Genomic DNA, 11,752 nt, shown 5'->3' with positions numbered 1-11,752 from the left:
ATATGTATATATATATATACTATAATACACAATACAATAATAATTTATATCAAACCCAAGCTATCTCCCAGGTATGTCTCTACAGGAGAGAACTCTGAATTTTCACAAGGCAATCTCTGAACTCAGAGGCTGACTATGCAGACCAGCAGAAGCACCTGAAGGACTGCAAACCAACTTTCACATGCTTCATTAGATCCTTACAAACCCTGCAAGGAGATAGGGTGTTCAAGTATGATTATCTCAATTTCCCAGATGCAGGGACTTGGGCCCAAGGAGGGGCAGATATTTCCCTCGAGGGATCAGGGGGTCACCCAGCTAGGAGTGAGTGCTTCACTCCACCCCTTAACTCATCATCCATCTCCTGACTCCCAGAGAGTATGTTCTGGGGAACTGACTGGATTTACTCAGACTTGAAATTCCCTTTCTGGGGCTAAGCTGTCTTGACTGGTGAATAAACACAAAAATACTGAGCCCACCTTATCTAGCCAGCCCCAGACCAGGATATGTTGCTTCCCCCTCCTAGCCAGTCAGCCTCTGAGACTATGGTTTTGCCATCTGCCCATCAGTCAAAGAAGAGGACCTCTGCCTCACACAAGTTTCAGCTTCTCCATCCTGTAACCACTCCTATGTGACCTCACGATTAGGGAATGGAGAGGGTTAGAGTTGGTCACTTCATCTCTCTGAGGCTCAGTCTTCTCAACTGTAAAATGGGCTAGTGACACTTGCATGTGCTCCCTCTTCTAGAGTTGCTGTGAGGAAGGGGTCTGGCAATTCTGACAGTTCTGTGGTAACAGGCAATATCATGGAACTTTTTAAGGTCTGCAGAGCAAGCCTGTGGGTGAGGCCCTGAATCCCAATATAGGACAGACCACAATTTGCCTGCCTGGTGCAAGCCTATTGTAAGGCCCTGAGCCCATACAGTGTGTGGGGCTTTGCACACAGGTCCTGAGGAAAACTGACTCAGAAGTAGAAGGTGGCCTCCAGAGCTCTCATACAATCTTGAAAGAATTGAAACTCAAAGACAGACACCCAGAACTAGATCTGAAGAATGATAGCAGCAAGAAAATACTGAAGTTTAAGAGAGTACCTCCTCTATCCTGGAAACAGAGCCCACCTTTAAAATAAAAATAGAAGACAAGAAAAAGAATTATGAAATGCCCTCATCTGATCATAGTCTGTTGTCATTTTACCTTTCCTTCTGCCTTGCTGCAACTCCAAATCCCCTTCTCCATCCACATCACAATCTCTAATCCCTGAGACTCTTAGGTCCTTGCCGAGCCATCACTCCTGCACTTAGCTGTACTTTCCTCTCTTCTCCATCTTGACTCTTTGGCGAAGAAGTTAAATTCTAAACTGTCCTTGTCTCTCAAATTTCTTACCTCCTTGTGCACTTCCTCATATCTCTCTACCAAGCTTCAGCCTTGGATCACTCCCACTGTCTACCACCTTTGCTCCTTCACACAGTCTGCTGAGCAAAGCTGGAGAAAATCAAGAAATGATGATGACCAAGCCTCCTACAAATTTGTGTTACATAAACTCACCTGGGCACTCCCTGAAGCAAGACAATCCTTTTTACATCTTCATAACTAACTCATGATCCCACTCACCACAAAAGCCATTCCAAACATTTTCATCTCTCCTTAAACTTCCCACAGTTCTTCTTCTCCTACCTTGTTAGTCAAAAGTTTTGCCTCAGTTTACCAAAAGGGCTGAGGCCATTTGCTGAGAGTTCCCTCTCCCCTCCTTCTCATCTCACATTACTGATATGCCTTCTGCCACTTTTTCTTGCTTTCACTCCAGTCTCATGCAATAAGGTGGCCCTTCTCAGCAAGGCAAACTCCCGTCCATGGACAAGTGATTCTGTCTCACTCTGTTATCCATCAGACTGCCCCTTTGAATTTCCCCATGCTCATTAATCTTCAGTCTCGTCTACTGACTGCAAGCATGCCCATGGATCCCCAACCTTCAAAAAACTTCCTTTGATCCACACATCCTTGGTAGCTACCAACTCTTCTCTCTTCTACCTTTTGTAGCTAAATTCCTTTAAAAAGTCAACTAATCGGGCAGCTGGGTAGCTCAGTGGAGTGAGAGTCAGGCCTAGAGACAGGAGGTCCTAGGTTCAAACCCGGCCTCAGCCACTTCCCAGCTGTGTGACCCTGGGCAAGTCACTTGACCCCCATGGCCCACCCTTACCACTCTTCCACCTATGAGACAATACACCGAAGTACAAGGGTTAAAAAAAAAAGTCAACTAATTGGTGCACCCACTTCTCACTCTCTAAATTCTTTGTATTCCAACTTCTTTCATTATTCAAATGAAACTTCTCCCTTTAAAGTCACTACAGATCACTTAATTGTCAAATCAATTGGCCTTTTCTCAGTCCTCATCCTTCTTGACCTCTCTGTAACCTTTAACAGTGTTGAGTGCCCTGTTCTGCTTCCTATTCTTTTTTGTCTAGATTTTGGGGACATTCATGGTCTTTTTCCTCCCTATCAGATGGGGAAATTCAATATTATTCTTTACCCCTTTTTGGTACCCCCAAACCACCTTTTGGCTTTAAAGGGGAAAAAAGTTTAATCTTAAGACTGAAACTACAAAATTACTTCTCCCTCACTTGCTGAAGCAGTGTAGAGAGAAATTCTTTATTCATCTTTCAATAAGCCTCCTGGTTAATGAAGTAATTAAATGAGCTAGGAAAAGCCAGGTGGAGAAAAGTGAACATACACTGTACAACCGTTCTAAACTTCGTGTGGTGACTCCTAGTGTCCAGAAGACCTGCCTCTCATCCATACCGAGGTCAGAGACCTCCAATCAAAGAGACTTGGGAAAGGGATGTCAGGAAGAGCACAAATGGCGGGAGGGACAGGAACTGGCTGTCTTCCCTTGTAATCATAGACTGAGGAGGCACTGGGTCTGGCTCAGGGCTGCCAAAGGTGGCTAAGAGAATGGACAGCCACACATCTTTTTCTTTCTCTGGCCCACTTTTTATTATTTAATAAATAATTATAAATTAAGATACGGTCTCCAGAGAATTTTAAGTGTAACAGAATGACGACCATGAATGTGGAGTCTGAATTGCTCCTTTTTTGCATTTTCCTAAGTTTTCTTTTTTTCTCGCAAGGAATGATTTCCCTGGAGAGCAGAAATTTTTTAAGTTTCAAGGTTCCTGAGAAACTCAAACTGTCAAGGAGCAACTTTGGGTAAGATTACTGTTCCATGTACCTTTTGTGAGTCTCTTTCTAGTGAAAAGGCTTCCTGTATGTTTGTGTGTGTTTACCAATAATAGTGTTCTTGTTTTGATTGGAGAGAGGAAAGTAAGTAAAATCAGTTAGGGAATAGAAACATTGCCTGTCAACAAGGTAAAAGTGTTAGCTTAGCTTTAAGAATGAAGGAGTAAGAGAGAGATGGCCTCCAGTTTTTTTTTAATACTCATTTTTTTAAAAACACAAACTAAGCTATAGATAAGCAGTTCTGAACTACATGACCGCTTGGGAGAGGGGAAGAGATTTAATCTCCTTAGAAAATGGGAACTTCTGGAGGCAAGAACTCAAAGAAAAAAAGAGTTTCTGGGTGTTTTTTGGTTTGGTTTTTTTTAGAAATGGGAAATGCACTGGGTAAGAACCCTGTCCCACGAGGATCCCCTTTACATAGGCTGCTCATCTCATGGGAATAAGGGCTACTGCCAACAGACCTGAGAATGATAAAAAAGCAAGTCGTTAGCTCTTGTAAGAAATGATTTGCACTCTATTATAAATATCAATAATATGGAAATAGGTTTTGAACAATAATACATGTAAAACCCAGTAGAATTGCTTGTTGGCTCTGGAAGCGGGGGAGAGAGGAGGGGAGGGGAAGAACATGAATCATGTAACCATGAGAAAATATTATAAATTAACTAAATTAATTAAAAAAGAAATTATTTAAAACTCTGACTACATCAGTTGGTGACCTCCTTTGGCCCCATTTTGGTTCTTTTGACTTAAAGACATTGAAAGAGTTAAAATGAAATATTGGGGATAGAAATCCCAAAGAGTTAGATTATTAGTATTTCTGGGCTGCCCTCTCAGGTGTGTCTACAAAGATTCAATCAAATAAGCTCATCTCTAACCAGTCTTCCCTTGCTTTTTCATATCCTTCCTATCCTACAACCCCTCCTTTCCAACCCCCCCCCATTGCTTCTACCTGTTCCCCCTTTTCTCTTTATGAGGACCCCACACATTCTCCTCACCTACATTCAGGCTCTGATGTTCCTTCCCCTCCCTCTGGAAAAGAGCCTCATGTAACCCTTAAGGGTGAGTCCTCTTATTATTATTGTTTAATGGACACTGGAGCTTCCAGATCTTTTTTAGTGAGTAAATCCAATTTTGAACATACCTCCATCAGTTCTTTAAATGTGGTTGGGGTGTCAGGGAAGCTTCAGAATTTTTGTAAGCTATCTCCTTGTTTTATATCCATGGGGCCTCTAATGGTACTCATTCCTCCTTATGCCTGAACCCACTGTGAATCTCTTAGGGAGATATCTCTTATGTGAACTCAGGGCCGTGATTTCTTGCTCTCCAGATGACTATTTGTCTCTAAAATTCTCTGAGTTTTCTCTCTCTTTATTACCAGTTCTTCTTTATGACAATAAGGAGATAGAAGCCCCACCCTTTGAAATTCCATTATGTATCTCTGAATCCCTCAGGGCCTCCTCCTCTTCTGGGGTAGGCTTGCTTACATTAGCTGTTCCTGTTACTATTAGGAAAAAAGGTGACCCCTCTCCATCTTCCATTTCTCAGGATCCTTTGTCCAAGGAAGTCATTGAAGGACTTTTCCCAATAATTGATTGATTCATTGATTAAACAAAGACTAATAACTTCATGCAAATCACAATATAATTCACCAATTCTCCCAGTAACTAAGCCTAAGCCAGACTCTGATGGTAAGCCTGTTTTTATGTAAAAATTGCATGCAATTAATTCACAGGTAATACCTAGGCATCCAGTGGTTCAAGACCCTGCAGTTATCATCTCCCCAACCTCTAGTGAAGCTACATATTTAACAGTGGCAGATCTCTATTCTGTATTCTTTCCCATTCATATCCACATAAATTCTAGGGAAATGTTTGCTTTCTCCTTAAAAGGTTCATAGTGGACTTGGACTCACCTGCCTTGGAGGTATTTGGGAGTCCAAATTTAGTCTCTTATATTTGACAGTGAAACTTGGCTACATCATTATGGGTGTTACTTTAGTTCAATATGTAGATGATTTGCTGTTAGATGTACCAAATGCAGAGGCATACCAACAAGATAGCAGATATCCTTTCTTAGAGCTCCACTGGAGGGGCTACAAGGTCTCCAGGGCAAAAGTGCAGTGGTAACTTTCAAAAGTGGAATATTTAGGTTTTATTATAGCTGCTGGAACCTACTCTATTTCTCCCAAATGCATTCAAGCTATTTAGCAACTCTGCCTGGTTTCCTAAAAAGCAAATGAGAGCAATCCTGGGACATCTCTGCTTTCCCTCTGGTGACACCTAGAGTTCAAAAGCAACATTACAGTTAACTGAAATATTTAGAGCATTGGAGATGACATTTGTTTTAGAAATCCAATGGCCCTTCTATTCATCTGGGATCAAACAGTTTCCTCTCTTTGTTATTGAAAGACCTTCAAATTTTCATTATATCCTACCTTTTCTTGTCTTATTATATGCTATTCTAGTTCATGTACTTTACTTATTGTAACACACATAACATTTAATTTTTTAAAGTCCCTTGTGATTTAAAGTCCAAAGTGTTTGGCACCCAGTAGGCTGTTAGTAAATTTTTAATGAACTGAATTTAAATTGGTACTTAATAAATGTTAGTTGACCAATTAATTGCTATGGAAGAACATAACACACTCTTTCAGTGACATCTCATGTTCAAACTGGATGCTGCAACCTACTTATAAAAATGTCCAATGTCATCATTTAAGAACATCATATAATATAATAATAATAATAAATAATCTGTGTAGAGATAACCCACACTACTAAAATGAATTAGGATGGTGGCCTCCGTATTTACTCTTTGTATTTTCAAACCCCTGTGGTGGAGCCCATCCTGAAACTGAGAATTCATTCCCTTCCATAAGGTGCTATGATGTGACTGTACTAGACTGTAGTATAGTCAAGTGGTCTGGCCAGACTCCATAGAGTGTTGAACGGTCCAGCATCAATGTGGAAAGAGCTGTTTACTGGTGTTCACTGGGGATTCGTGCTTGTCTCTCTGTACCACTGAACAGTTTTATCAGCGATTTGAATAAAGGAGTAGATGGCGTATTTATCAAATGTGCAGATGACACAAAGCTAACATGCTAAAATGTCAGACCAAATCTAATAAATTATATTTATTTGGGTTAAAAGTCAGTATCACAAAGGCAAGCTGGAAGAGGCATGAATGGGTGGCCAGCAATACAGCTGAGAAGGAGCTGGGGGTCTCAGTGGACTACAAACTCAATATGAGTCAAGAGGGCAGCATGGTAACCCCAAAAAGTAATATTGAAAGGCTCCATAATGTCCAGAGTGAGAGTGGCGGGAGCCCCACTGAACCCTAACTAGTAAGCACTGATTAGCTCTCTGGAGTCTCATTTTCAGTTCTTGGAGTGAGAAGAGTACAGTTAGGATAATGGAGAGCCTCAGGATCATGCTATGCCAAATCAATGGAAGGAACTAGGAATGATTAGTCTAGAGAAGACTTAGGAGGGACAGAAGAGCTAACAGTTTCTGAAGGGCTATCACAGGGAAGAGGGCTTAGACTTAATTCTGCTTGGCCCCACAGGGCAGATCGGTGGGTAGAAGTTGCTGGGAGGCAGGTTTCAGCCCAATTTCTAATGATTAAAGCTTTCCCCAAATGGACTGGGCTGCCTCACAAGGTAGGAGATGCCCCCTTGCTAGAGGCTTTCAAGCAAAGGCTAATGGCCCCCATCCAGTTAAAATGTTGTCGAAGAGATTCTTGGTCATGTGAGGACTTTCTTTGGCCTCGGTGAGCTCAAATTCTGAAAGGCCCTCCTGCCTCTCTTTCAGAGCGGTCGACTCCGTAGTGTCCCGAGTAATGCTGGTCCTCTTCTTATCCGGCACCTACGTGTGGCTCAGAGGGAGGGGTAGGCATAGGACATTTCAGGCATCGTGGCCTCGACCACTGAGCCTCCTTCTTCTAGGCGTATACATGGGTTGGATCTCATCCCAGCTCTGGGCTTCAGTCTGCAAACACTGAAGGAGCTCCTGGGCCCTATGAAGAAAGACCATGACCAGCGTGTAAACATCTCCCTCGGCCGAGTGGGCGGCTTTGGGCTCATCGTTGAAATACTGGCGGTACAGGTTGCCAAGGCTGTAGCTCTTTCTGCCATGGCTCGCCCTGGTGCTATGGTGGTGGGCTTTATCCAGGCCCCTCAGTGCAGGGAGTGTGTCAAGGCAGACGGTGCCTTCGGGCATGTCCGCGCCCAGACGCTGCAGCTCAGTGCGAAGGAGGGGAAAGTCATAGTCAAAACCATTGTGGGCAACTAGGCAGACTGGAGATTTCTGCCGCTTCAGGAACTCCTGAAGGGCTCTGATCACGGTGCCATCGAAGCCCGGTTTGTGGTTGTCAGTCAGGTTCTGATTACTCAAGCCTGTGATCTCCGAAGCCTTTGGGGTGAAGTTCCGCTCGGGGCACATGCACAGGGTCAACTTATCTAGAACCCGAGGCAGCTGGAGAGTGCCCGACTCATCCCTCTCTGGGTGCTCCAGAGAAAAACGATGGATCGCAAACAGAGAGATCTCTGCAATTTCGGGATAAGCATTGGGCAGGCCGGTGGCCTCAAGGTCTAGGAAGACGAAGGTCTCACACGTTGGTGATTCAGCCATTGGGAGGAATGCCGCCGAGCTAAAGTATGTAAAAATAATCTCTTAAAATCTCATAGTCAAACCTTGTAAGAAAAAAGAAGCTTTTCAATCTCAGAATCTCAGAATGAAGAGAGCTGGGACCTAATCCTGGTTCTGATATCTGTGCTTATTCTGTGATATTGGGAAAGTCCCTTCCCTCGTCTAAGCCTTTGGTAAAATGGGCAGGTTGGCTTAGGTGATCCCTTCCAGTTGTAAAAAAAAAAAAATCAATGTTTTCCTTTGCCCTTTTGCTCCCATTGTTCTCCCCCTTGAATGCTCTGATTCTCCCCCTCTTCTTATCAGAATCCTCAGAATTCTATTCATTCTTCAAGGCTCAGCTCAAGTGAGCTCAGCTCAAGTTCCACCTCCACCTGGAGGTCTTTAGCATTTACTGTGGTCCTTAAGTATCTCTCCATCCCCTGACCTCCTAGAGTCCTTATAGGCAGAACCATCCCGCGTAGCACCAGCTAGTTGTCAGAGCCCTTCATGTATAGCTGTTGGGTCTCTCCTGCCCAAATTAGAAGCTCCTCGAGGGCAAGGACTATTTCATTTTGGTCCCCGAGTCACCAGCATGTTGGACAGTGCTGGGCACCCAGGAGGCCTGTTGCTTACTTCCTTGAATTTTGCAATAGCCACATCGCACATCTAGGAACTGCTCATAATACACACTCAAGATCTCAAAAATGCTAGTTGATTCAGTCGATGACCAAGGAAGTGAGAAGCATTTATTAAGAGCCTATGCTGGATGTTGAAAGGCATGTACAGGGAGATAGTCCTTGTCCCCGAGCAGCTTACATTCCACTGGGCCTTGGGAATATAACACTTACCCAGAGAAGTTGATACAGGGTGTAGACAAAACAAATCAATGCAAAGAGATGGTGGAGAAGGGAGCGCTAACAACTTTGATTTGATCAACCCCCAAAAAACTAGGACCCAGAGAAGTAACTTGCCCCAGACCCCATAACTAAGGAGTGGCAGGCCCTGGAGTGCTCATGGGAAAAGCCCTGTATAACTCATCTTCTCTTTCCAGGGGTCCCTTTTCCCTCAACCTGCCCAGGATTGCTAAGGAAGCATCCAGGAGTCCCCAGCAGCACATAGTAGGGCAAGACCTTCCTCGGTCAAAAGTTCCCAAATTCCAGAAGCAAAAACAGAGGCCCTTTTGCGGCATGCACATTCTACCACACAGAACACACAGAGGACGGTCACCACACATGCCATCCGGGGTCCTGGCTCACTCTGTGCACACCCTTCACCGCTCGACCCTTTTTCACCATGCTGGGGGCTCGAGTCTTGAGGTACAGACCGAATGCCCTCAGAACTTGCCCCACAGGGTGTGAGTTGGCCGTTGAGTCTACTCCGGCTTCTGAGTGGGTGTCAGATGTGGGACACTCCACCTGGGAGAGGGAGGCGGGGAACATTCTTTTCCATGACTCAGCTGGTTTGGGGAAGCCCATAATTGACCTCTGGAAGCTTGCTCAGGATGAACCTGATTTCCAACTCTTTGCTATCCCAGAGACCACAAGTAGTACTCACTGCCTGGGGTCTTCTGTCTTCCCCACTACCAGGGACAATGTCTGGAAGGTAGGGGTAGACAGAGATGGAAAACTTGCCTCCTTCGCTTGGCCCTACCACCGAGTCATGGGATATCTCGGCATCGCCCCCACATGAGAGCCAACTTCAATTTCCAATGAAGCAGAAAGAGGGGTGTGCTTCAGGCCCCCGTTCTCTACTTCTCAGCCCCCCTCACTTCCGTACAGATCACAAAGACCTCGGAAGAAAAGGTAAACCCCCAAGTCTATGCTTCATCGCCAGATGAAGGGGCATCACCCTCCCCAATCTCCTACCATGCACGGACTGGCGGTGGCCCTCGGCTCGGAAGACTGCCCCATCCAAAAACATGGTTGGCCCACCTGGGAACGTGACCGAGTTTCCCCCACAAAGGGTAGGGCTCCAGAGAGGAGAGACACGTGGGAAAGGGGGTCCCAAGCCAGTCGAAGGGCCCGCCATCCAGGAGAAGTTAAGCGTTAATAATAAGAAAACCCCTGGATTCTGTCCCTAAGGATGAGGAATTCAGAGGTAAATGTAGCTTTCTGGAAATGCACGTGATGGGACGTCAAGAGGAAGAGGATGGTAAAAGGGCTCCGTCAAAACACAAAGAAATGATGTTTGAGATACTCCGAGTGCTCCTCGTAGAGCTGACAGGGACTTTAGCAACCAAATCTAGTCCAAACCTCTCATTTTACAGGAAAGGAAACCGAGGCACAGAAAAAAGAATCGACTTACTGAGGGTCTCAAAAGCTCTCACATGTCTGAGAAATATTGTCTTTAACTTAACACATCACATGTTTATTCGTGCTGACAATGAATTCAATCCATCCCAGATGTGATGTGGGCAAAGAGGGGGACTGAAAGCCAGCTGGGAAAGGGGCTCCCTGGAGACGCTTCATTTTCCCAGCAGGGTAGGTTTGAAGGAAGTGGAAGTAATAGTTTTCCTCTTAAAGCACCCCCAACATTTCCCGCCCAAGGTACCACTTCCCTACAGAGAAGCAAAGCCCCCTCGTGGCGACAACAAAGCCACCTGATGGAGCCTCACATCCGATATGAAGGGATCGCAGAGTTGGGGAACAGAAGGAACTTCTCGCCTCACTGACTGCAACCTCCTCATTTTACACTTAAGGAAATCGAGGCTCAAAGAGAGGAAATGATTTGGCCAAGGCCACCCAGGGAGCAGGGAGTAGAGCTGGGACTGGAACCCAAGACTCCAAGTCCTGTGAAATCCTGTGTCCTTTGCACTACCCCACCCTCCAGCTCTAGGCAGAAGTTCTGGATTCGAAAGCCAGACCTGCTCCTTACTACCTACCTGAGTCCCCCCTCAGTTTCCTCCTCTGTAAAATGGGGAGGTTGTGTGAGGGCCCTTCCGACTCTAGATTGGACGACGTCCTCGATCCCAAGGAACACCGAGATTTCAAAGGAATATCAAGAAGAAAACGGCTCCTCCTCCCACAGACTTCACCCCTGAGAGCTGGGGAACGAGGCACAAGCAGGCCGAGGCGGAGGAGCCAGCCACAGCTCCCCGAAGGGCAGGAATCTTACCGTGGAGGAACGTCCCGCCGACTCGGGGCTCTCCTGAGCAATCCCTCCAACTGGTTTCCAGGAAGGAGTCCGTGGAAGTCTTATAGGGACGGGCTCCTGGGCCACACCCCGAGTCCTCTTGGGATGCCCCTGGGGACACCCGCCAGCGCCTCAGGAATGCCAGCCCTGCCGCCCCCTTGTTTGCATCCACATGAGCTCTCCGTGACTCCCAACTCGGTCATGCTGGAAATGCAAGTATGACTTGGAAGGGAACGTGGCGTGTTGTCAGATGAAAGGCCGAGCGCGGCTGACATATTAAGGCCCATCAAATATTAAAAACCTGGCCAAGGAGGCCTCGCTGGGACACTGACTGGCGGGCCGGCCTCACAGGAGGCTTCTTAACTCTCTGGGCCCGAGTTTGATCCAGCAGCAAATCAAAGGCCTGGAGGAGCAGAATAGCAGGGCACGAAAGGGCTTCTGGGCGGCAGCTGGGTGGCTCTGTGGATGGAGAGCGAGGCCTAGAGGTAGGAGGTCCTGGGTTCCAATCTGGCCTCAGACACTTCCCAGCCGTGTGACCCTGGGCAAGTCACTGAACTAATCCCCACTGCCCAGCCCTCCCCCCCTTCTGCCTTGGAAGCGACACACAGTATTGATTCTCGGACAGAGTGGACGGCCTCAAAGAGGTGGCTGGTTCACTTAGGAAGAGCCCTCCTTGCCAGAATGTTCTTCTGCACGTCGAGCCTCCATCTACCTGCCTGTTAACAACTTCCACTCGTTGCCCTGAACCCTGCCTTTGGGGCC

General features: G+C 46.1%; 1 protein-coding gene across 1 annotated transcript; it reads right to left on the bottom strand.

Moving 5' to 3' along the window:
* Positions 1 to 7,135: 7,135 nt before the first annotated feature.
* TREX2 (three prime repair exonuclease 2) lies at positions 7,136 to 7,861 on the bottom strand. The gene has a single exon (XM_044682984.1). The coding sequence runs from the start codon at positions 7,859 to 7,861 to the stop codon at positions 7,136 to 7,138; it is 726 nt and encodes a 241-aa protein (XP_044538919.1).
* Between the last annotated feature and the right edge of the window lie 3,891 nt (positions 7,862 to 11,752).

The sequence above is a fragment of the Gracilinanus agilis genome, chromosome X, assembly GCF_016433145.1.
Source record: "Gracilinanus agilis isolate LMUSP501 chromosome X, AgileGrace, whole genome shotgun sequence".
Taxonomy (NCBI): Eukaryota; Metazoa; Chordata; class Mammalia; order Didelphimorphia; family Didelphidae; genus Gracilinanus; species Gracilinanus agilis.
This window is presented reverse-complemented; position numbering and strand designations above follow the sequence as displayed.

Excerpts from the sequence above, each read along its gene's own strand:
- TREX2 (XM_044682984.1), bottom strand. The coding sequence starts at position 7,861 with ATGGCTGAATCACCAACGTGTGAGACCTTCGTCTTCCTAGACCTTGAG.